This window comes from Jaculus jaculus, chromosome 1 (genome assembly GCF_020740685.1).
Source record: "Jaculus jaculus isolate mJacJac1 chromosome 1, mJacJac1.mat.Y.cur, whole genome shotgun sequence".
NCBI lineage: Eukaryota > Metazoa > Chordata > Mammalia > Rodentia > Dipodidae > Jaculus > Jaculus jaculus.
In genome coordinates, this window is record NC_059102.1 from 153,264,679 (window position 1) to 153,290,341 (window position 25,663).

Sequence of the window (25,663 nt, forward strand, 5' to 3'; positions counted from 1 at the left end):
CAGACCTTCTGTGCTCCTGGTCTTGATCCTCTATCTTAGCCCAGGGCAGACACAATCCTGGACACCTTGTTTCTACACCTTTAGATCCAAAAATCAACACACGCCATTTTAATTTTATTATAGAAAGTTCTACTGGCTGAAAAGAGCCAGGCCCATCAAAGGAGAGCCAGAAAGGTGGGCACTGGGTACCCCCACCAGCCAGGAAGCAACAGATAGGACCTGGGGGAAGGAAATCCAGGGAACTTGGGCCAATTTTCCTGCACTGGGGTTGCATGAGAAGCTCAGACTCCCCAGTTCTGTGGGCGCCACGGTCCCTTAAGGATTCAAATCATGGTTGTGCCAAGCCTGAGCCCTAAGTGAGATGCAGCAGGCCCCGCAGACACACCTGTACTGCTCACAGACGCCCTAAGTATACATGGAACGCCTTTCACCCCGTGCATACGCAAGGGTCTTCCAGGACCCCTGAGTATACATGGGTTTCCTAGGATACCCACTTATATGCAGGGGCCTTCTACAACACCCTTCCGTTCACCCACATATACATAGTCCTCCCAGGGCCTCACATGGACCTTTTTACAGGCCCCGCATCACATGCGCGCGCACAGCTGTGGGCAGGGGCGGGCCGTGGAGGTGGAGACTCCTAGTCCAGGCTTTCGGCAGGCAGCGCTCCGCCGCCTGCTCCAGGATGTCTACACATCTGTGCTCTTGGAACTAAAGCTGCAAGCAGGTTGGAATAGGTAGGGGTCAAAGACCAGGCCTGGCCCCCACCCACAGACCTAGGACGACCCCAACCAAGCCCACCTCTGCCTCCCTACCACATCTTGTCCCGCAGAATCCGGTACTTCTTGTCCAGAACGTTGTTCTTTACTGACTGGGGAACGTCAGGCACGAACCATGCAGCAATGAGCTTGATGCATAAGGCGACATGCTGGGACGGGCAGAAGCCAGCAAGGTCAGTGGCTGAGCAAGACTTTTAGGGGTTGGAGGCTGGGGTGGAGATAGGGCTGCAGAGAGCTACCCTCACGCCCACTCAGGACCTCATCGAATCCCACTCACCTCAAAGAGAATGACGAAAGCCAGGCGGATAGCTAGGATGAACCAGAACTGCTCAGAGAAGTTGTAGTCATGGGCATTTCTGTAGTCCCGATACCTGGCGTAAGGAAGTACCTGATGTTTAGGAGTCAGGAGTTCAAAGGGCATTCGCAGAGGGGGTGAGGGTAAGGGACTCCAGACCTGCACTCAGTCACGTTTTCTGAGCCCTCTATCGTGACAGGGTCCTGGAAGTCCTTGGTGTAGAAGACAGAGAGGCTGTGGTTGATGTAACCTTTGAGGCAACTGGGGAGAGAGTAGTGTTGTGGGCTAGCTGGACTCCTCAAGTCATGGGGCCCCTTTCCCCCTTCCAGGAGCTCATCTGTGACTGGCAGGCAAGGGAGTTGGGGACAGGATACACCACTACCTTGCACTGGAATGGTGCCTGCTGGCCAAACATAGGGCCACACCTAGAGTGCAGAAGGAGGGTGAGGGACCTCAAAAATGCCATCAGCTATCTTCTCCACCAGGGGCTAAGGTAAAACTCCTAGGACTAGCAGGGCGTGGTGGCGCACACCTTTAATCCCAGAATTTGGGAGGCACAGGTAGAAGAATCACTGTGAGTTCCAGGCCACCCTGAGACTACATAGTGAATTCCAGGTCAGCCTGGACTAGAGTGAGACCCTACATCAAAAAACAAAACAACAACAACAAAAAAAACAACTTCCTAGGACTGCTCCAGGAGACTCAGTCTGCAGGTGCAGTGGGAGCTGGGCCTGGCTCTGTTCTGCCCTCTCATGCTGGAAGAGGAGAGAGGATCTGACTTTGTAAGGATGTCGATCAGGTACCATCTGCTCAGTAACAACCAGGCCTGGTACCTCCCTCCCCAACAAGGGTCCAATCAGTTAGTTATTCTTAGAGTCCAGCCAGGGTGCCTGAAGTCACATAGGCAGGGCAGTGAGTAGCCAGGTCTCAGCCTCAGTAGCACCGGCAGCAGCCCTCCCGGGAGAGCAGAGCTTAGGGTTTCACTGTGACAGAAAGTTTCTCAAGGGACTCTGGATAGTTGGAGGCCTTACTCATCTGTGGAGTTGGGCTGTCGGCACGGGCCGTAGCGGTACTTGTAGACCACTCTGGGGATGAACTCAGAGGTGAAGGCAATGACCATCCCATTGGCAATGACTGCCAGCACTCCAATGGTCTCCAGCACCTGTAGCCAGATCCCTGTCCAGAGAAGTGGGATGAGACAGCCAGACCTAATTGTTGGTACAGCCTATATCCACAAAGGCTGGAATCCTGGCTGGCTACAGGCTCATGTCACATCTCTGCCCAGGGCATTGTAGGCACAGGGCCCAACGTATTCATGAAGAAATTCCCAGCCAAGACAGACTTAGCATGGCCTTGCTCTATAGTACACTCTCCCCCTGACACGAGCAAGGAGGGGACGCAGGCATCCCTGTCCATCGTCATCTTGAACTCCACAGCAGACTGTTCTACCCCTTGTGCCCCACCCAGATTAGGACCCCTACACCTGGCCCAGGACTTGGATCCTCCCAACACGTCTTCCCACATTCAGCACCCCGCCTCTGTTTCTTTAACAACTATCTTCCTCCTTGCAGCCAGTCAGAGTGACTGAGGCCTTGGTTTCTACATTCCTGCCCCCAGTTACAGGACCCTCCCTCCCAACCCCTCAGGGTCCAACTCTACAAGCCCTTCAACCAGAAACTGGGGGCTCCTTCTCCTAGGGACTGAGCCCATGAGGCTCAAACCCCATCCCTGGAGGACCCTGGGGGGTGGTCAGAGTAAGGAGGTTCCAGGCCTAGGATGGAATGATGGAGAGCCCAGGGTCACCCTCCGCTGCTGACCAATGTCCTTGGCCTTGCGAGGCACCAGGCGCCGCTGCAGCCGGACCATCTTGATGGCATCGAGGCGGATCTCCACAAGGTTGCTGAAGAGTGCCAGCAGTGGTGCCAGTGGGAAGGCAGCCACAAAGATGGTGGTGAAGCCATACTGGATCACTGCACGGCAGGAGAGTCACAGTAAGCATTGGGTGGCCACCCAGCTGGCCCACTCCACAGCCCCAACATACTCATCTCCATAAACTCGTCAAAGAGGCTGAAGGTGGTGACAGGGTTCATGAGGTAGTTTTGCCGCCACTCCCGCAGCTCAGGGTCTTGGGACTTGTGGCCATACCCACAGGCCGGCATCAAGCGGCATTTGTAGGCCAACCACCTGCGGGCACAGAGTAAAAGTGAATGGTGATGCCAGGCGTGGTGGCGCACGCCTTTAATTCCAACATTCAGGAGGTAGAGGTAGGTGGATCACCGCGAGTTCGAGGCCACCCTGAAACTACATAGCGAATTCCAGGTCAGCCTGGGCTAGAGCGAGACCCTACCTCGAAACAACAACAAAAAGTGAGTGATAATGCACAGGAAGGACGCTGGGGACTGGGGGCTCTGGGGTAGTCACTGTGAGAAGCTGGGCAAGGGCGGGGAAAGGGGCCTCACGGTTTTAGGTACTCCACGCAGTTGCTCAGGGTTTGCTTCAGACCCATGATGATGGCCATCTGGACGAACAGGTCCATCATGCAGCCGCTCAGATGGCACTGTGGAGCCAGAGGGAGGTCAGGGCTGGAGCACAAGGGAAGAGGAGGTACAGGAGCAGAGCAGCGAGACCCCAGGACACACTGACCTCCTCTAGCTTCCACAGACCGGCCAGGCGCGTGGACTTCCCAGGATGACCATTGATCCTAGTGTGGAAATCAGTGTCTGAGAGGAAGCAAGGTGTGCCTTGCCCCTGGTGGACATGAGATGGTAGAGGCAGGAAAGGAATGGTGGTGGTGGTTGGAGTACCCTGAGGCACCCCACACCACGCATGCACTTGCCTAGGTGCTAACTTGACCTCACGCAGGTACATTCTTAGGTTCAGCTGTACCCTAAGCATGGTCTTAGTTTCTCCCCATGGAAATTCCTTGTCATTTTGCATTTAAAAGTATTTACTTTTGAGCTGATCTTGGTGGTGCACACCTTTTTTTAAAAATTTTTTTTTGTTTATTTTTATTTATTTGATAGTGACAGAGAGAGAAAGAGGCAGATAGGGAAAGAAGAGAGAGAATGGGTGCGCCAGGGCCTCCAGCCACTGCAAACGAGCTCCAGGCTAACGTGGGACCTGGGGAATCGAGCCTCGAACCGGGATCCTTAGGCTTCACAAGCAAGCGCTTAACTGCTAAGCCATCTCTCCAGCCTGGCACACACCTTCAATCAGAGGTAGGAGGATCGCCGTGAGTTTGAGGCCATCCTGAGAATACGCAGTGAATTCCAGGTCAGCCTGAACTAGAGTAAGACCCTGCCTCGAAAAAACAACAACAACAAAAAAAAAAAGTATTTATTTTCGGGCTGGAGATGGCTGAACAGTTAAGGTGCTTGCTTGCAAAGCTAAAGGACACAGGTTCGATTCCCCAGGATCCACAGACACACAAGGTGACGCATGTGTCAAGTTCATTTGCAGCAATGAGAGCCCTGATGCGCCCATTCTTTCTCTCTTATCTGCCTCTTTCTCTCAAACAAATAAATAATAAAACGCATTTACTCTTAAGTCGTGTGGTGGTGCATGCCTATAATCATGGCACTCCCAAGACAAAGAATCAGGAGTTCAAGGTCATCCTAGGCTGTATGTGGTGGTGCACACCTTTAATCCCAGCACTCAAGAGGCAGAAGTAGGAGGATCGCTGTGAGTTCCAGGCCACCCTGAGACTACAGAGTGAATTTCAGGTCAGCCTGAGCTAGAGTGAGACCCTACCTCGAAAAACAAAATAAATAAATAAAATAAAAATGTCCATAACATTAATAAAATTATCTGCTTTCTAACACATGATATAAATATAAGCTAATTCTCTTTCAAATAAATAAAATGTTTTTGGGGAATGTTTTTATTTTTATTTTCTTAAGATTTATTTATTTACTTGAGACACAGAGAGAGAGAGAGAGAGAATGGGTGTGCCATGGCCTCCAGCCACTGCAATCAAACTCCAGAAGCATGCGCCACCATGTGCATCTGCATCTGGCTTACATGGGACCTGGAGAATTGAACCTGGTTCCTTAGGTTTCACAGGCATGCACCTTAACCACTAAGCCATCTCTCCAGCCCTAAATAAAATATATTTTTAAATATATAAGCTCTCCTAAACACCAGGGCTTATGTCAACACTGAAGTCCTAGAAGCATTTCCATTGAAGTTCATGGTAACTATTATCATTTTGTTTTTGTTTTTTTTTTAATATTTTTTGTTCATTTATTATTTATTTATTTGAGAGTGACAGACACAGAGAGAAAGACAGATAGAGGGAGAGAGAGAGAATGGGCGAGCCAGGGCTTCCAGCCACTGCAAACGAACTCCAGACGCGTGCGCCCCCTTACGCATCTGACTAACGTGGGACCTGGGGAACCGAGCCTCAAACCGGGGTCCTTAGGCTTCACAGGCAAGCGCTTAACCGCTAAGCCATCTCTCCAGCCCTTGTTTTTGTTTTTTGAAGTAGGATCTCGCTGTAGCACAGGCTGACATAGATTTCACTATGTAGTCTCAGGGTGGATTTGAACTCACAGTGATCTTCCCACTGCCTCCTGAATGCTGGGATTAAAGGTATGTGCCACCAGACCCAGATCATGGTAATTATCATTTAGCATGATGTTGGAATTACTCAAAAATAGGCAAGAGAAATATAAAATATAACTAATATAAATTTACAAAGGAAAAATACTGTTTGAGGAAATATGACCTAGAAAAATCAAAAGAACCAGCTAGAAGATTGAGTAGGCCAGTCAACCAATGGCACACCCAGGGCCATGCAAAATCACTTATCAAGCTGAACTGGCTCTCCAGTATGCAGGAAAACCACTGGAGGCTGGCACAGGGGCACGCACCTGTAATCCCAGCATTTGAGAGGCCTAGGCAGAAAGATTACTGCAAGCCTGATCTGCAAAGAGACAAGGAGGGAGGGAGGAATGGAAGAAGGGAGGAAGGAGTGAAGGAAGGGAGGAAGGAAGGAAGAAAAGAAGGGAAGGAGGGAGGATGGAAAGGAGAAAGGAAAAGAAGGAAGGGAGGGACTACCCACTATGAAATGGGCTTGAGATAATATCAGTCATAACTAAGCATACTGGAACATGCCTATAATCTTAGCATTCAGGAGGTTCAGGCAGGAAGATTGAGCATTCAAGACCAGCCTGGGCTATAGTGGGGGATGCTATCTCCAAAAAAAGGTGGGGAGAATGGGTAAAGTAAGTTTGAACCCCAGTACTCACATTAAAAAAAAATACCAGGCATGGGCTAGAGAGATGGCTCAGTGGTTAAAGGCACTTGCTTACAAAGCTTGATAGCCTGGGTTGAATTCCCCAGTACCCACATAAAGCTAGATGTTTGAAATGGCACATCTTCTGGAGTTTATTTGCAATGGCAGGAGGTCCTAGAATGCCCATATTTTCTCTTCTGTGTCTTCCTCTCCTTTCTCTCAAGTAAGTAAATAAATAAACTTTTGTTTGTTTTGTTTTTTTCAAGGTAGGGTTTCACTCTAGTTCAGGCTTACCTGGAATACTTTGTATTCTCAGGGTGGCCTCAAACACAAGGTGATCCTCCTGCCTCTGTCTCCTGAGTGCTGGGATTAAAGGTGTACACCACCACTCCCAGCTTCTAAAATAAACATTTTGAAGACATAAATTCCATGAAAGTACCTCTGAGCATTTTTTTTTTTCTGAGGTACAGTCTCAGTATAGCCCAGGGTGACCTGGACCTCACTTTATAGCCCAAGACTGACCACAAACTCACAGAGAGCCTACCTCAGCCTCCTAAAGGTGTGTATCACCAAGCCTGGCTAAGCATATTTATTTATTTATTTATTTTAATGTGGGATCAAGAAGTCTCTCTTTTAAGAAAAACACTTTTTAAAACTTTTTTGGCAAGCAAGAGAGATAGAAGAGAAATAGGCAGAGAGAATGGGTGTGCCAGGACCTCCAGCCACCACAGATGAACTCCAGATGCCTACGCCACTCTGTGCATCTGGCTTTCCATGGGTGTAGAGAATGAAACATGGGTCATTAGGCTTTGCAAGCAAGCGCTTTAGCTGCTGAACCATCTCTCCAGCCCGAGAAGTCCCTTTTGAACATGGCATGAAGACCAGCAATCAGAGAGGAACAAATGGACAAAACTCATTTCATCATGCCAGGCACAGTGGCACACACCTTTAATCCCAGCATGCGGGAGGCAGAGGTAGGAGAATTGCTGAGAGTTCAAGGCCACCCAGAGACTACATAGTGAATTCCAGGTCTAAGCCTTAGCTGACCCTACCTAAAAACAAAACAAAACAAAACAACAACAACAAAATAACTCACTGCATCAGGAGGGAGCTTTCTCTCCTCATAGTGTGAGAACTGGAAACACCTGTACTTTCACTTCCCCTTTCCAAAAGGCCCTGCATGCTAAATAAGACAATCTGTACATAGCGACTGAGGACCTATGTTTTGTAGCCAAAGATGGCCTATTGAGTGAGTCTCTGAGATAGTTTCTATTTTTTTTGGGGGGGGGGTGAAGGAGATTGAGGTAGGGTTTCACTCTAGACAAGGTTGACCTATAATTCACTGTGTAGTCTCAGGGTGGCCTTGAACTCATGGCGTTCCTCCTACCTCTGCCTCCTGAGTGCTGGGATTAAAGGTATGTGCACCACCACACCAGCTCTTTTTTTTTTCTTTATTCATTTGAGAGGAAGAGGAAGATAGAGAGAAAGGGAGAATGGGCACTCCTGAGCCTCTAGCCACTGCAGCCGAACTCCAGATGCATGCGCCTCCTTGTGCATCTGGCTTACATGGGCCCTGGGGGATCATCGGGGTCCTTAGGCTTAGCAGGGAAACATCTTAACCACTAAGCCACTTCCTCAGCCCTGAGATAGTGTCTTAACCACCCTGGGCTTCACTCGTTCCCCTATAAAACAAAGACAAGAGTCCCTGTCCCATAGGACTGTTGTGTGCTTTAAATGAGCCAAAGCACTTAGCACAGAACATGTGACAAACAAAAGCTATTGTCACAAAGACCCACCACATCTGCCAGGAAAAACCAACTCAGTCTTTTGTTCTTTGACATAAATAGATAGCTGCAAATATTCAGCAGAAGTGGAAGATCCAAGACGTAAAAGGTTATAAAAGAAAACTCTGGGTTCTTATGAGATCAGAGACAATTATAGAACAAGTAAGAATTTAGGGGGATTTCTAGCTGGTATCTTCAAGAAAATACTGCAGCTAGGGCTGGGGTATGACAGTGGCAGAGCACTTGCTTGGCATGTATGAGATCCTGGGTTTGATCCCCAGCACTGAAAAGAAAATAGACAAAATGGGCTGGAGAGATGGCTTAGTTGTTAAGGTACTTGCCTGTGAAGCCTAAGGACCCAGGTTTGATTCCCCAGAACCCACATAAGCCAGATGCACATGGTGGCATGTGCATCAGGAGTTTGTTTGCAGTGACTAGCGGCCCTGACATGCCCATTCTCTCTCTAGTAGATAAATAAAAATAAAAATATATATAAAAAAAGGAAATACACTAAATGAAGATCTCCTCAGGGACTACATGCCAGGAAGACTCTCCAAGGACAACTCAGGTTGAGGGATCCCTATGTTTTTTTAAATGTTATTTTTAAATTTTCTTATTTTATTTTATTTTATTATTTTATTTGTTTGTTTGAGAGAAAAAGGCAGAGGGAGAGAGACCAAAGGAAACACTAGGGTATCCAGCCACTGCAAACAAACTCCAGACACATGCACCACTTTGTGTATCTGGCTTATGTGAGTCCTGGGGGATCAAACCTGGGTCCTTTGACTTTGCAGATAAGCGCCTTAATCACTAAGCCATCTCTCCAACCCAACCCATATGTTTTTGAACATTCTGTGAGATTTCAAAGGGTTCTGGTACAATGTTTGGGATTGATTGGCAAAATGTACATGTCTTATAAAATTTACAGACATTAAAAAAGGCAATTATTTACTTAAAACAAAATTAAAAGATGAGGGCTGTGGAAATGGCTCAGTAGTTAAAGGCACTTGCTTGCAAATTCTGAAGATCTGAGGTTTGATTCCTCAGTACCCACATAAAGCCAGACACAAGGTGGAATATGCATCTGGAGGTCACTTGCAGCAGCAAGAGGACCTGGCATGCCTATACTCCCTGTGTGTCTCTTTCTCTCTCATAAATCTATAAAAATAGGGCTGGAGGGAGTCTTTGCAGGACCCATGTTAGCCGGACGCACAAGGTGGCACATGCATCTGGAGTTCATTTGCAGTGGCTAGAGGCCCTGGCACATCCATTCTCTCTCTCTTTCCCTCTCTGTAAACTAAATAAATAAATAAAATATTTTAAAAATTCATCTATAAAACTAAAATAGGACTGGGAAGATGGTTCAGTTGTTAAAGGTGCTTGCTTGCAAAGCCTGTCAGCCTGAGGTCCAATTCCCCAATATCCATATAAAGCCAGATGTACAAAGTGGTGCATTCATCTGGAGTTCATTGGCAGTGCCAAGAGACCCTTGCATACCTATTTGTTTATTCTGTCTGTCTGTCTGTCTCTCTCTCTCTCTCTCTCTCTTCTCTCTCTGTGTGTGTGTGTCTCTGCTTACAAATATTTATTTTTAAATTTTTTAAATAATGAAATAGAGCTGGGGAGATGGTTTAGCGGTTAAGGTGTTGCCTATGACGCCTAAGGACCAATGTTTGACTTTCCAGATCCCACATAAACCAAATGCACAAAGGTGAGGCAAGCACAAGGTTGCACATGCCCACTAGGTGGCACAAGTGTCTAGCGTTAGATTTCAGTGGCTGAGGCCCTGGTGCACAAATTCTCTCTCTCTCAAATTAAAAATAATAAAATAAAAGGACATGTATTGACTGAACCAAAAAAAACTCATTTCAAAATTAGGAAAATGAGGGGAACATCTTTATTATACCCAGAATCTCAAAAGAATATGTGCATCTGGCTTATGTGGGCACTGGGGAATTGAACCTTGGTCCTTAAGCTTTGCAGGCAAGTACCTTAACCACTAAGCCATGTCTCCAGCCCTGGTTTTTTGTTTGTTTGTTTGTTTTTGAAGTAGGGTCTTGCTGTAGCCCAGGCTGACCTGGAATTCATTATGTAGTCTCAGGGTGGCCTCGAACTGACAATGATCCTCCTATCTCTGCCTCTCGAGAGCTGGAATTAAAGGACTGCGCCACCACACCCGCCTCAGCCCAGATTTTTTTTTTAAGTTAAAAAGAATAGATCTCAGCCAGGCATGGTAACACACACCTTTAATCCCAGCACTTGGGGAGGAAGCAGAGGTAGGAGGATTGCTGTGAGTTCGAGGCCACCCTGAGACTACATGGTGAATTCCAGGTCAGCCTGGACTAGAGTGAGACGCTACCCCTCCCCCAAAAAAAGAATACAGCTGTGGTTCCCTAGTACCCATGTAAAGCCAGATGCACAAGGTGGTACATGAATTTGTTATCTCTCTCTCCCCCAAATAAATAAAATTTTTCTAAAAGGAACACATCTGGCCCCTTGTAAGGCAGGAAACCGGCCAGGAAGGTCTGAGGCCAGGGGAGCCTGCTAGGGGAACACACCTGCCCAGGATGAAGGCGATGTAGATTAGAGAGGAGAAATGGGCGAAGAATTGCAGGGTGAAAAACTTGACGGTGAACTTGCTCTCTCGCTCTGAGAAGGTCCTGGGCTTCTCTGGAACAAGAAGTGGTCATCCCATCTCTCCCCAGACTGCTTGTGACACCAGAGCCCTCGCCTCTCAAGTGAGACACACCAGAACAGGAAGCCCCACCTTATGTCTAACAACAGTTCCAAGAACCCCAGATAAAAGCCTCCCTACCCCAAAAGGGACAGGGCCCACCTCTCACCGAAGTCACAAAGCTTCAAAGCCACCCACTTGTTGACCTGTGGGAAGAGTGCACTGAATGCGGCTCACCTGGGGCCTCTGCGGAGCAGCCCAGGGCTCTGACCTGCCCTTCTCCTACCTTGGTCATGATGACGATGATCACATAGTGCACCAGGGCACCGGTCACCACCACAGCTGTGGTCACCTGCTGCTCCAGGAAGCTGCTGAAGAGAGCAGCGGCCAGCACACGGTAGACCACCAACACGTGGGCCATGCCGATCATGAGGCAGATCTGTGGAGGGCAGCGGGGTCGGGGAGGCTCCAGGCATGAGTGTGGGGACAGCCAGGCCTCCAGTCCCAACCACAGCTCCCAGTACTACCATGAACAGAGACAGGACTAGGATGACGGTGCTGCGCAGGTAGGAATGCTGGTAAGGCCGCAGCTTGTAGTCGGGGCAGTTGATGAGCCCAAGGGCCATCTCCTCCTGGGGAGGTCATGAGATAAGCCTCATATATGGGACAGGCCTCAGACACAGGGACACACACCTCAGTTGTGTGACATGTCTCAGACACGGGGTCACACACGTCAGACATGTGACTTGCCTCAGACGTGGGGTGGGGGGCACATATCTCAGATCTGTGACATGCCTCAGTCACAGAGACATGCCTCAGACATAGGGACATGTCTCGGACACAGAGACATGCCACAGTATAACAATACCTCGGTCACAGGGACATACATCTCACACAGGGGCCATGCCTCAGATGTTAGGACACATGCCTTAGAAGGGGGACATACACCAAGCACAACACATGGCTCCGACGCAGTGCACGGGTGTCATCCAGATGGGTCACTGAGAGCAAACGGCCTGGATGCTTGCCCTGCCTCACCTGGTCTTCGTCCCACCCATACAGGTCCCAGTGAAGGACCACGCGCGCACGCTGCCGCTTCCAGATCTCCAGGAACACCGTGGCTGCAACAAGAAGGGGGGCATCGTGGCATGGCACGGCACGCCCTGGGGTGAGCCGAGGTGGCCTTGGAACTCAGACCTGCTGTCTCTCCAGGGGGACCTCCCCCCCACTCAGGAATGTCTGGCAGCAACTCACCCCACAGAGCCATGAAAATGGCAAACAGCACGGTGCCCTCGTTGTCAAAGAGGTGAGTGAGCTAGCATGGGGGAGATAGATGATGGACTGTGTGCTGAGCCTCCCACCCACGTCCCCAGGTGCCTCCTCTTCCCCGCCTCTAGGTGGACAGACTGTGCCAGACCTTGCGTGGGCCCTGGGTGAATCCCAGTGGCATCAAACCTTTGCAAAGGTGCACAGCTCTGAGAGCCGATGGTATCTGCGGCCGTGGTCTCCGACAGGACACATGAAGATATTGTTGGCCTCGCAGATCTCTTTGCTGGGGGTGCAGAGGTGGGGCTGGCAATTCCCAGGTTCCCAGGTTCAGGGCCCACCCAGCCTTCTGCCCCCACCTTGTCTCTCAACCTCATCCCAAACCCCACACCCCAACCTACCTGATCTGGCTGGCATTAAACAGGGCAAACCCACTCAGAAAGACGATGAGGCCCACCAGGGCAGCAGGCACCAGCATGTAGGTGTACCAGCCAAGCCAGGCGAAGTACAGCGCCACCTTCTCACCAAAGTAGTTCCTGTGGGCAAGCTGCCCCATCAGGGATACCCTCCCCCAGGGGCCCATGTGCCTGATGGGGTGTGGCCACATGTAGAGAGAGGCAGAGGGAAGGTGCTGCCAGCATCAGTATATTTGAGTGAGGAGCACATCTGTGGGCCAGGATTGGGTTTTCTGGGTCACATGTCATTTGTTTTGAGCACAAGTATTTCTGTGGGGGCATAGGTGACCTAGATGGTATTACCTGATCTCATCAATTGGCTGCTCCTGGACCATGTTTCTCCACTGGGCCCATCGCTTCTTCAAGTGTTCTTCCCCCTGGGCCCAGGAGACAGTGAGTTTAGCTTCCTGCCTTGGGCTCTCACCCTCAGGCTGGCTCTGGACTGACCCACCCCTTACCTTGTGCAGAGGGAACTTAGTCTCAAAGACCCCATCCTTCACCAGATCCTCAAAGGTGTCTGGAAGTCACAGATAACTCAATCAGATGGCAGCAGAGGGCAGGAGAACCCTGCCCATGGCAGTGCCCACCCAGCCACCTGCCTGGCCCTGCTCACCACCGGTTTCCATCTTGCTGTTCAGAATAAAGTTCACAATTCGGATTCTAAAATCAAGGGTCAAGGGTCAAGGGTCAGGAAGGTATTTTGAAACCCTGGCAGACCCAGCCCCATGAAGCCCTGTCCTCCACACATCCAGGCTCAGGGTTTTTCCCTGTCCTGGAGGAGACCATCAGCCAATGCTGACCAGAACCCAAAGTCCACCTATCAGCAAGGGCTCTGCCCACCACTCTGAATGCCTCCTAGGGTCAGGCCTGCCTCACGCCCCAGGATGGTGTCCTCCCCCCTATGATCAGGGTGCTGGAGCAATCTACTTCTGAGCACACCCCACCTATGATGTGAGCTCCATGCATCCCAACATATCCTGATTCTTAACATGCATAAACCCTCTTTACATAGCTATGAGCCATCTTGCCTGTGTCGAGACGGAGGCTCAGAGAAGTTGCCTGGCAACAAACAGGCATCTGACTGCAGAACCACAGTTGGGCACATCCCGAATGCCTGACCCAGGCTCCCTCCCATGAACGCATGGACTGCCCAAGGTTGTCCCTCCCTCTCTCAGGGTACCTCAACTGTTGTGACTTTTCACTCATCTCCACTGTCAGCAAGCTCTGTGTGAGGAGGATAGCCCTTTGTTGTCTGGTAATCAAATTCTATGACCAACCTTTGCCAGAGTCCCCTAACCAGGTCCCAGGCTTCATGGGAGCTGCGATTGGAGCTGGGCAGGTGATGGGGGAAGGACCAGATAAGGGAACTGAACGTGGTTGGAGGGGATGGTGCCTGAGGACACGGGAGGCTCTACAAGGCCAGATGTCCAGGGGAGGGGTCTTTGAGCTGAGGAGGAAGGGGTCTGTGGAAGATGATGGCTTCAGTGTCCAAGAAGGATGACTACCTACCCTACTGCTGGCTTGGTCTCTGCATGCCCAGTCACACAGTCACAGGGAACTCTCACCATGCCCCAAGAGGGTAGAGCTGTTAACATCCTCATTGCAACACTAACTAAGGCATGGATCCCTGCTCACAGAGAGTAGCATCCTCTCTGGAACTGCATGGGGTTGGGCTGTCCTGCCTCAGATGGTGCTGGAGTCTGGGATATATCCCTTGCTCTTCCAGGACAAGGCTGGGGCCATGTGGGAGAGTGTCTTCTTTGCCCGGCTCTGGGCCCAACCTTACCTCGTGGTGACTGGGATGGTGGTGGTTAGTCTGGCTGGCTCAACTCCCGGGCCAGGACCGTCGGACTCCATGAGGAGAGTACGATACAGGTCAAAGATCCTGTTGTCAGCTCGGATCCCAAAGAACACCTGTTTCTGGTCCTCTATTTTCTGGGGGAGCCACAGGGCACCCTCTATTCCTCCTTCTCATGCATAGCCACTGGCCTGTTCCCTGCTTCTGGGGCACAAGCCATGGCCATCTCCATAACTCTTATCCCCACAATTCTCCATTCCCATGGCTCTCTGGCCAGGTACTAACTCACCTTGAAGTAGAAACCCTTGCTCCTGAGCTGCCATAGGAATTGGTCTTGTCGCTGCACCTGCTTCAGGCTTTTCTGGGTCTGACGATCAGCCACCAGGACAAAGTCCCACTGCTCAGAGGCCTCAGCCTGGAGGAAAGAGGTGTGGGACCAGGACCCTACACAGGACTTGGGATGGGAAGAAATGTTGGGCAGAAACTGAATACAGAACACACACTAGATGGAGGAGCTATGGGGCTGGGATCAGGCATAAGACATCCGGTGCGGGGTGGGTGGGGCCATGCGGGGGAGCTTTGATAGATGTACCTCACAAGCACCCATGTCCATCAGTGGGATCTGGAGTCTGTCTTCATCCTAAGGGACGGAGAAGGATGGAGAGATGGCAGGGGTACGTTGGTACTTCACCGACCTCTTCTTACGGTCTCTGAGCAGGTACTCTAGCCCCTGAGTGGGTAAGACCCCCACCAAGCTGGAGACCAGGCAGCCAGAAGCTAGTTGACAAACAGGATTTTCAGGTGGAGTAAGGCTGAAGATGAAGTGCCAGAAAGTAACTGGTGCGACGCAAGCAACGGCCCTGGGCTGGAGAAACGGCACGGCAGTCAAAGGCACTTGCTTGCAAAGCCAGACAGCCTGGGTTTGACTTCCTAGGACCCACATGAAGCCAGATGTACAAAGTGACCCATGAATCTGGAGTTTGCAGTGGCAAGAGGCCCTGGTGTACCAATTCATATTCTCTCTCTCTCTGTCACTCTTCCCCCCCCCCAATCTCTCTCAATCTCTCTCTCTCTCCCTTTCTCAGCTTTCAAATAAATAAATAAAATAATTAAAAATTAGCAGGGGGTAGGGCTGGAAAGATAGCTTAGCAGATAAGGTGCTTGCCTACAAAGCCATAGGACCCATATTCTATTTCCCAGGACCCACGTAAGCCAGATGCACATGGTGGTGCATGCGTCTGGAGTTCATTTGCAGCAGCTGAAGGCCCTGGCATACGCGTTTTCTCTCTCTTTCTCTCTTAAATAAATAAAATAAATTTTTAAAAAATTATCAAGGCATGGTGTCACATGGCTTTAATCCCAGCACTGGGGAGGCAGAGTTAGGAGGATCACAGTAAATTTGAGACCACCCTGAAACTACAGAGTATGTTTCAGGTCAGCCTAGGCAAGAATAAGACCCTACCTTGGAAAAAAAAAATTAAATCATTGGCTCATTAAAAAAGAAACAAAAAGGGTTGGAGATATGGCTTAGTGGTTAAGTGGTTGCCTGTGAAGCCTAAGAACCCTGGTTCAAGGCTCAATTTCTCAGGACCCATGTTAGCCAGATGCACAAGGGGTGCATGTGTCTGGAGTTCGTTTGCAGTGCCTGGAGGCCCTGGCGCGCCCATTCTCTCTCTATATCTGCCTCTGTCATTCTCTATCTGTCATTCTCAAATAAATAAATAAAATAATTTTTAAAAATATGGGGATGGAGAGATGACTTAGTGGTTAAGGTGCTTGTCTGCAAAGCCTGAGGATCCAAGTTTGATTCTCCTGTACCCACATAAGCCAGATGTACAAGGTGGTGTATGCGTCTGGAGGGTGTTTGCACTGGCTAGAGGCCCTGGTACACCCAAAAAGAAAAAGAAAAAATATTACAATACAGTCCACGTGGAAACATTCCAAAGGAGTTCCTTCAGAACTGTAAAGTACAACAGCTTTTCTTTCTTTCTCTCCCTCTCTTCCTCTCTCTCTCTCTCTCTCTCTCTCAAATAAATAAATAAATTTTTAAAAAGAAAAGTCCAGGCTGGGTATGGTGATGCACGCCTTTAATCCCAGCACTCGGGAGGCAGAGGCAGGAGGATCGCTGTGAATTCGAGGCCACTCTGAGACTACATAGTGAATCCCAGGTCAGTCTGGACTAGAGTGCGACCCTATCTCGAAAATCCAAAAAAAAAAAAGAAAAAGAAAAAGAAAAGCAACTAACAAGTAAAGCTGTGGGGTTTTGTTTGTTTTGTTTTGTTTTTTCCTTCTGCTTCATTTAGTTTGCTTGCTTGTTTGGTTTTATTTATTTATTACTTATTTGAGAGAAAGAGGCAGAGAGAGAGAGAATGGGTGCTCCTGGGCCTCCAGCCACTGCAAATGAACTCCAAACACATGCTCCACCTTGTGCACCTGGCTTATGTGGGTCCTGGGGAATCAAATCTGCGTCCTTTGGCTTTGCAGGTAAGCTCCTTAAGTGCTAAACTATATCTCCTGCCCTGTTTCCACACCCCCCCCCCATGATAGGGTCTTGCTGTAGTCCAGGCTGACCTGGAATTCACTATGTAGTATCACAGTAGCCTGAAACTCACTGCAACCCTACCTTTGCCTCCCACGTGATGGTATTAAAGGCATGCGCCACCACACCTAGCCCTTTTTTTTGTTTTGTTTTGTTTTTAGACAGGTTCCCATGGCTGGCCTCAACCTCATTATATATCCAAGGATGACTTTGGACTTCTGATCCTTCCTGCCTTCACCTTTTGATTTCTAGGATTATAGCTGCACACCATCACCCTTGATTTTAGGTTTCACAGGCTTTGTGGATCCTAGGCATGCCACCAACTGAACTACATCTCTATCTCTGTCTTTTGTTCTTTTTTTTGTTTGTTTGTTTGAAACAGGTTCTCAATACAGAGCCCAGGCTAGCCTGGACCGCTATAGAGCCTCCTGTCTCAGCCTTTGGTGCTGGGTTTACAAGTATGTAATACTAACCCTGCTAATACTATGCTTTTTTAGGAATACCTTATAGGTGGGATAAAGATATGTCACCATATTGCTGAAGACCCCACATGCTTTGGCTGCAGGGTCATTGAGAAATCCTGCTGGAGCTGAGCTGAAAACCTCCTCTGTGTAGACCAGCTTACAGAAAGCTGGGAAAAACTACATTGTGTGCAGCTCCATGGGAGAGAGAGAAATCACCAGTGGAGATACTCAACAGTATACACGGCAAGCCTTAAATTTGGCCAGCCAGGCCAAATGAATCAATGGGTACAATAGTGGCATGTCTGTTATGGGGAAAACCAACTGCTCTCTCTCTCGAATTGGACTAGAGGCCTGGTCCATGGGTGGGAATACATCCCTGATACTGAAAACCTACAGTGGGGGAAGCCATGAGCCCTAGGGGTATAACACCTGCTGGTGTCTGTCTAAATGTACATATTATGCTCACCAAACTGCATGGTAAGCACTTCTCATAATGTTCATACCCATATATTAATGCTACTCTCACTTTTGGTTAGAGAAGCTTCTCTTTTCAGATGGCAGTGACCTCTGGGATGACTCAAAAGTCACCATAGTGCTCCGAAGAAGTGACAGAGGAATGCTCAGCACTGTAATATCTCTATCACACCTGCCAAGGCTCAGGATCCATTGTGGAAGAGGTGGTAGAAAGAATATAAGAGCCAAAGGAATGGTAGGACTCCTTACAATATACTCTTCCAGACACAAAATGCCCTAAATATCCATGACCTCACAGTGCCTGACATTACCTACACAAGACCATCAGAATAGGAGGAAAAGATGATGACATAAAAAACAAAAGAGAGACTGACTGAGAGGGGGAGGGGATACAATGGAGAGTGGCATCGTGAAGGAGAATGTCAGGGGGAGGGAATTTCCATGGTTTATTGTCTATACTTATGGAAGTTGTCAATAAAAAATTAAATTAAAAAAAACTTCAGTGACCTTGGGATGACTCAGAAGGTATCATGGTGCTGGAAAGAAGTGACTGGAATACTGAGTAACACCTTGATCACAACTTCCAAGGCTCAGGGTCTAATGCAGAAGAGGTGGCAGAAAGAATGTAAGCACCAAAGGAAGGGTAGGACTCCTTACAACATGCTCCCTCTAGACATAAAATGGCCTGGATATCCATGACCTCATAGTGCCTGACACTACCTACACAAGACCATCATAAGAGGAGGAAAAGACCATGACATGAAAATAAAAGAGAGACTGATTGAGATGGGGAGGGGATATGATGGAGAATGGAGTTTCAAAGGGGAAAGTAGGGGGGAAGGGAGGGTATTACCATGGGATATTTTTTATAATCATGGAAGATGTTAATAAAAATTGGGAAAATTGGGCTGGAGAGATGGCTTAGCGGTTAAGCGCTTGCCTGTGAATCCTAAGGACCCCGGTTCGAGGCTCGGTTCCCCAGGACCCACGTTAGCCAGATGCACAAGGGGGCGCACGCGTCTGGAGTTCGTTCGCAGTGGCTGAAAGCCCTGGCATGCCCATTCTTTTTCTCTTCCTCTCTCTCTCTCCCTCTCTCTCTCTCTTTCACCCTCAAATAAATAAATAAAAGATTAAAAAAAAAAAAAAAAACTTGCCATCTTTAAAAAAAAATGGTAAAATTGAGAAAGAAAATCAAAACTGCTCCACCAAGATGTGGGGCAGATTCAGAGCAATAGGTGCTGTGGTCTTTGTCCTGGTGGGTGGTGGGCACTGGGTGCTGTGCTCTTGTTGTCTGTCTCGTTTACTCTTGACAAACAAGGTAAGGTGTCTGAGGACTAAAACTAAGCCATTACAGGGGCTTCTTCCTAAGAGCATGGGCTGTACAGGGAAGAGGAGAGGGCTTCCAGGCAGTTTGGGACAGGCTGAATTTTTTCTAAACTTGGTGGAGGGGGAGAACTGCAGAAAGGGTGGGTGGGTAGATGCACTGGCTTAGGTTTAGGTGACAAACAGCGCCTGGCAGGTGCCGAGAGCTTTTTTAAAAAAATATTTTTAATTGGGCCGGAGAAATGACTTAGCAGTTAAGGTACTTGTCTGCAAAGCCAAAGGACCCAGGTTCATTTCCCCAGTACCATGTAAAGCCAGATGCACAAGGTGGCTCATGTATCTGGAGTTCGTTTGCAGTGGGTGGAGGCCCTGGCATGTCCATTCTCTGTCTCTCACTCTTGCTGTCTCTCTCTCAAATAAATAAATACTTTTAAAATTTTATTTGGGACAGAAAGAGGCAGAGAGAGAAAATAAGAGAGAGAGGGAGTGAGTCTAGGCACACCAGGTCCTCGAGCCACTATAAACGAACATCAGATGCATGTGCCACTTTGTACATCTGGCTTTACGTGGATACTGGGGAACCAAACCCAGGTGCCAGGGTTTGCAAGAAAACACCTTTAGCACTGAGCCATCTCTCCAGCCTCCTGAGGATTTGTAATGTGAAATGTGTCTCCTGGCTCTGCATATTGGTAAGAGAACCCCAACCCACTGTCCCATCTGGCAGACTTTACCAGGTCTGCCAGGTAAAATACAGGCCACCCAGTCACATAGGCATTGCAGATAAACAGCCCTTTAGGCAAGGCATGGTGGTACATGCATGCAATCCCAGCACTTGAGAAGCATAGGCAGGACAAATCCTGAAAGTTCTGGGCTAACCTGGTCTACACAGTGAGGTTCTGTATAAAAAAACAACAAAAGGGCTGGAGAAATGGCTTAGCAGTTAAGGCGTTTGCCTGCAAAGCCAAATGACCACGTTCAGTTCCCCAGGACCCATGTAAGCCAGATGTACAAGGTGGTGCATGCATCTGGAGTTCGTTTGCAGTGGCTGGAGGCCCTGGCACGCCCATTCTCTCCCTCCCTCTAAGTCTATCTTCCCCTCTCTCTCTCTGAAAGAAAGAAGGAAAGAAAGAAAGAAAGAAAGAAAGAAAGAAAGAAAGAAAGAAAGAAAGAAAGAAAGAAGGAGAGGAAGAAAGAAAGAAAGAAAGAAAGAAAGAAAGAAAGAAAGAAAGAAAGAAAGAAAGAAAGAAAGAAATTTAAAAGCACAACAAACAAACCACAATGAAGGGCCCAGTGGTTAAAAAAGCACTTGCTTGAGACTATATAGTGAATTCCAGGCCAACGTGGGCTTGAGGGAGCTCTGCTTAATAAATAAATAAAGCTCTTGCTTGCAAAGCCTGTAAGCCCTAGTACCCGCATAGAGCCAGCTACACAGAGTGGGATCTGGAGTTTATTTGCAGCAGCAAGAGGCCCTTAGTGTGCCTATGGTCTCCTCCCTCCTCTCTCTCCAAATAAAAATACAATAAACACACACACAACGGTGGGATGTGGAGATGGCTTAGCAGTTAAAGCACTTGCATGCAAAGGCAAAGGACCCATGTAAGCCAGATGCACAAGGTGGCACATGTGTCTGGAGTTTGTTTGCCTTCAGTGTCGGGGTGTCCAGCTGTCTTCAAGGGCCAGTGTGCCCAGGGACACATCTCACTGATCCTCGCTGGACGATAACACGGGCCTCTCAGTACTGCCCTTGGGGCTTTCACAAGGGGTCCAGCTCATGTGAAGCCATCCCCACCTCCAGCCAAGCAAACTGCTCAATATACCTGAAGAGTCCAGGATTTCTGGATCCCCATCCATCAGGCTCCACCCACAGGAAGCTGCTGAGTTCCTAAGGTTCCCAGGAGAGACCAAGTTTGTCCCCACATATTCAGCTGGAGGCCCTTGGGCTTCAGTCCCAACCTTCCTTGCTATGAACAGCAAGATCATGGTTCAGCATCACCCCCTGGACAGAGAGGGCCAACCTTGACTCTCTGAGCCTGTTTCCTCACCTGTAGAATGGGATACCTTGGCCCCCACCTCACAGAATCACCCCCACACAGGTAGGTGTCCTCCTCACCCCCAACCTGACAGGCACAGGGGCCGGGGCTTGACTAGAGCTTCTGGAACCCTGCTGTGGGCATACAGCATCTACAGAATACTCCTTCCCGAGGGTCAGGAAAGCGGAGAGCCAAACCTGAGCAGTCCTGCCCAAGCTGGCCACCCCCATCCAGCCTCCGGGTCCGAGTGAGCAAGAGATGGCTGCCACATGGCTCTCAACCAGGCCTGGATGCTGGATTGCACAGAGCATATGCATGGCTTTATCCCAGGTGTGCACGGAAGGTGTGTGGGCCTCCTCCTCTCCCTCATACATGTTCTAGGGTCACTTCTATCCCTCTGGCCAGTGCTCTGGGCCACTGAACACTTTACAGCTTCATTGTCCACCCCTCCTGCACTGCCACAGTGCTCAAAACATCGTCCTTGGGCTGGAGAGATGGCTTAGCGGCTAAGCGCTTCCCTGTCAGGCCTAAGGACCCCGGTTCGAGGCCCGATTCCCCAGGACCCACGTTAGCCAGATGCACAAGGGGTGCACACATGTGGAGTTCCTTTGAGATGGCTGGAGGCCCTGGCGTGCCCATCCTCTATCTGTCCATCTGCCTCTTTCTCTCTCTGTCTGTCGCTCTTAAATAAATAAATAAAAAACATCATCCTCGAGAGATGGCTTAGCAGGTAAGGCATTTGCCTGCAAAACCCAAGGACACAAGTTTGAGTCCCCGGTACCCACACAAGCCAGATGCATGTGTCTGCAGCTCATTTGCAGTGGCTAGAGGCCCTGATGTGCCCATTTTCTCTCTCTATCTGTCTGTCTGCCTCTTTCTCTCTCTCTCTCTCTCTCTAATAAATAAATAAAATATTTTTTTAAAGCCATCTGTGCTGGCCCAGGCTTGGTTACCTGTCCTTTGACAGCTCTCCCTATCTGCTCTGCCTTCTCAGAACTGCGGCCCCTATCTGTCCCCCATCCCTTCCTATGGCAGACCATTACCATCTGTCACCTGCCAGTCCATTCTTTCCTGTGTCCAGGCAACTCTGTGTTGTGTGCCACCCTGGAGGGCAGTGAGTAGTACCAGTGGACACAGCGGTCTGAGGGATAGCGGAGGTGGCCTTGGGCTTGTCCTTGTAGGACAAGAGATTAGCGGGGTGGGAGGCAAAAGAGCAGGGGCAGTATTTCTGGGAGAGACAAATGTTTGTGGAACAGCCCCAAGAGGCAGGTTGCAATTGGCATTCTGGATTCAGTCCTCAGCACTTGCAGAGACTTGGTTCTTAGCACTTCTCATATTTTTATTTTTATTTATTTGAGAGTGACAGACATAGAAAGAGACAGAGAGAGAGAGAGAGAGAGAGAGACAGAGAGAGAGAGAGAGAGAGAGAGAGAGAGAATGAGTGCACCAGAGCTTCTAACCACTGCAAACGAACTCTAGATGCACGTGCCACCTTGTGCATCTGGTTTATGAGGGTACTGAGGAAATGAGCCTCGAACCAGTGTCCTCAGGCTTCAAAGGCAAACACTTAACTGCTAAGCCATCTCTCCAGCCCACAGTTCTTAGACTTCTAAGAACATGGTAGTTGCTACTGTTAAGTCACTACTCACTGGTCCTAAGGACTCGGTCCTCAGCACCTATGGGGATTTGGCAGATATTACTCTCAGTGACTCAGGCCTCAGCACTTCAGCTTTACAAGTATAAAGGGCAGGAAAGCAGCAACCAGTTGAGGCTAGAGGTTGGCAGAAGACACATCAGATCAGAACACTTCTTGGGCGGCTGGACTTTAGCAAGGGCATTGGAGAGCCATGGAAGAAATTTGAGCAGCAGATGCTACGACTACCAAGTCCTTTGAGTTCTTAAAGACTGTGATCACCTCGGCTGGCTCAGGTGGCTCCCCTTGTCCACTTCTAGCTTGGTGCTAGCACTAGAGAAAGGGATTGGCTGGGAGATCCTGTGGCCAGGCCAAAGACTGCTTCCACGCTGGCCTGGGCAACCAGCTGCCTGAGCTGGATCTGGAAGGGCCAGTGAGAGCCTGAGAGAGGTGGAGGGAGCTGCCACCCACACAGCCCTCACCTGCAGGCCTGGGACCCGAGTGGGAGGCTGGTTTCACTCCCGCCTCACTCTGGGCCTCCTCCCTGGGAATGCCAAGCACTGGCCTCAGCCCCAGCTGACCTCTTTTTTTTTTTTTTAAATATTTTTTTGTTCATTTTTTTATTTATTTATCTGAGAGTGACAGACACAGAGAGAAAGACAGGTAGAGGGAGAGAGAGGGAATGGGCGCGCCAGGGCTTCCAGCCTCTGCAAATGAACTCCAGACGCGTGCGCCCCCTTGTGCATCTGGCTAACGTGGGACCTGGGGAACCGAGCCTTGAACTGGGGTCCTTAGGCTTCACAGGCAAGCGCTTAACCGCTAAGCCATCTCTCCAGCCCCCAGCTGACCTCTTATTGAGACAAGGAAAGATGTCTTCCAGGAGGGGACCCTCAACAGCCCCCCACTCCCCAGGATCCAAGCCTAGCATTGCAGCCAGCCTCTGCCTGGAGCAGGACCCAGTGAGCAGAGACTCATGCCCCTCTCCTCCTGCTGGCCGGACCATCCCACCCTGGCACCAGGGTGAGGCACCTCCCTTTCAGTGCCTCAGGATGGCAGCAGCTCTGTCCCCACCTTCACAGAGCAGAACCCTTCTGTGACAAAGAAGTCCCAGGTCACACACAAGAACCCAGCCCTGGGGTCCCCAGAAGTCCAGCTAGGGTTAGAAAGTGGCTGTGGGTCCTGCTTCACACCTAACCTCCTCCATGGGTCCCAAGGCTCCTCGTGGGCTCTGGCCACACACTCCCCAGCCTGGCAGGCTATTGACAAGAGCCGTCACCAGAGCCTTCCAGGGAGGGGGTGGCATTTGTAGGGGCTGTGGGCATGGACCCACGGAGCTCCAGACTCAACTCACCCGCATGCTGGCAGCCGTGCTGGTCCCTGAGTCAATCAATGTAGGGCAGTGGGTGCTGGTGCCTGGTGGCAGATAGCGACTGCTGGCTGTTAGCTGACTTCCGCATGGGACTCGCCCCTCCCTCTCCTCTGCAGGCTCGCCCAGGTGTTCTGGGGAGGAGCCAGAGCCAAGCACATAACCAGTACCAGCCCCAAGGAGCCCTGGCATCTTCCAGGAGTGGGGAAGAGCAGATGAGCACTAGGGCTCCCTCAATTATCTTCTCTGCTTGGCTGTAAAATAGGGTCCATGGTATTCCCTTCCAAGGAAAATAGGGTGACATATAGTACCTTAACTGAGACAGTACCCCCCATCCCCAGGATACCACCAAAGTCTAACCCTGACGTTACCCCCCTCCAAAAAAAAAAAAAAAATCTAGTGTTAAACCAGGCAGGGTGGCACATGCCTTTAATAGTAGCACTCAGGAGGCAGAGGTAGGAGGATCGCTGTGAGTTTGAGGCTACCCTGAGACTACATAGAGAATTCCAGGTTAGCCTGGGCTAGAGCAAAACCCTACCTCAAAAAAAAACAGATAAATAAATAAATAAATAAATCTTGTTTTAACTCCTAGAGGGAAAAGGAGAGGGCTAGACAGACCCCCATAAGGAATTGTTTTCTCTCATCTGGGCCTCTGCCGTAACTAGAGCGGAAAGTCTTTGGGTGGCTTGGGGTCGGATTCACAAGCCCCACCGTGCAGCCTGCACTGAGGCAGCAGCTGGAGAAGAGCAGCCTCAGAATGGTGTCCCCGGGGGAATGATCCTGGGAGGACGATGAGGCCATCAGGTGAGTGACACCCCCCTCAACAAGGAGGGGGAACCAGAACACTAGGCTGTGATAGACAATCACCCAGTATGGCAAGAGGCCACTTCTCAAGGCAGCTATGCAGCTAAGGAACAGGGCAGAGGCTCTTTCAGAGCATCCTATGGAGGCGACTCTAGTTCAGCACCATCCAGCCACGCATCACGTTCCTGCATGTCAGGCCATGGGTTAGTGTAGAGTGGCTTGGAGGATCCCATGACAGGAACTGAGATGACAAAAATAAGAGGGGAATGTGGAAGGGAGGGAGAGAAAAAAAAGAGAGGGAAGAAAAGGAGAAAGGAAGGGAAGGTGGGAGGGAGGGAGGAAAGGGACTAATGAAGCAGATCCAATTAAATGCACTAGTGGGCTAGAGGGATGGCTTAGTGGTTAAGGTGCTTTCCTGCAAAGCCAAAGGACCCAAGTTCAATTCCTCAGGATCCATGTAAGCCAGCTGCACATGGTGGTGCATGCATCTGGAGTTCATTTGCAGTGGCTGGAGGCCCTGATATGCTCTCTTTCTCTCTCTCTCTTTCTCTTTCTAATAAAATAATAATAATAAGTCTTAAGGGCCGTGCATGGTGGCACACACCTTTTTTTTTTTTTTGATCCTCCTACCTCTGCCTCCCAAGTGCTGGGTTTAAAGGTGTGTGTGCCACCACACCTGGCTGGCAACACACCTTTAATCCTAGCACCTGGGAGGCACAGGTAGGAGGATCACCATGAGTTCA

The 25,663-nt window shown here is 49.6% G+C and overlaps 1 protein-coding gene across 1 annotated transcript; it reads right to left on the bottom strand.

Annotated features, from left to right (window-relative positions):
* Positions 1-229: 229 nt before the first annotated feature.
* Ano9 (anoctamin 9) lies at positions 230-24,199 on the bottom strand. The gene is made up of 24 exons (XM_004653893.3): positions 24,102-24,199; positions 14,880-14,927; positions 14,577-14,702; positions 14,276-14,424; positions 13,103-13,149; positions 12,948-13,006; positions 12,793-12,866; positions 12,436-12,570; positions 12,224-12,320; positions 12,023-12,083; positions 11,807-11,889; positions 11,296-11,400; positions 11,055-11,207; positions 10,938-10,974; positions 10,653-10,764; positions 3,718-3,775; positions 3,534-3,631; positions 3,116-3,258; positions 2,892-3,044; positions 2,106-2,250; positions 1,234-1,335; positions 1,057-1,150; positions 816-928; positions 230-717 (listed from the first exon to the last, which is right to left on the bottom strand). Exons 1-24 carry the CDS (start codon positions 24,105-24,107, stop codon positions 690-692), a joined length of 2,226 nt encoding a protein of 741 aa, XP_004653950.3. The 5' UTR covers positions 24,108-24,199; the 3' UTR covers positions 230-689.
* Positions 24,200-25,663: the final 1,464 nt, after the last annotated feature.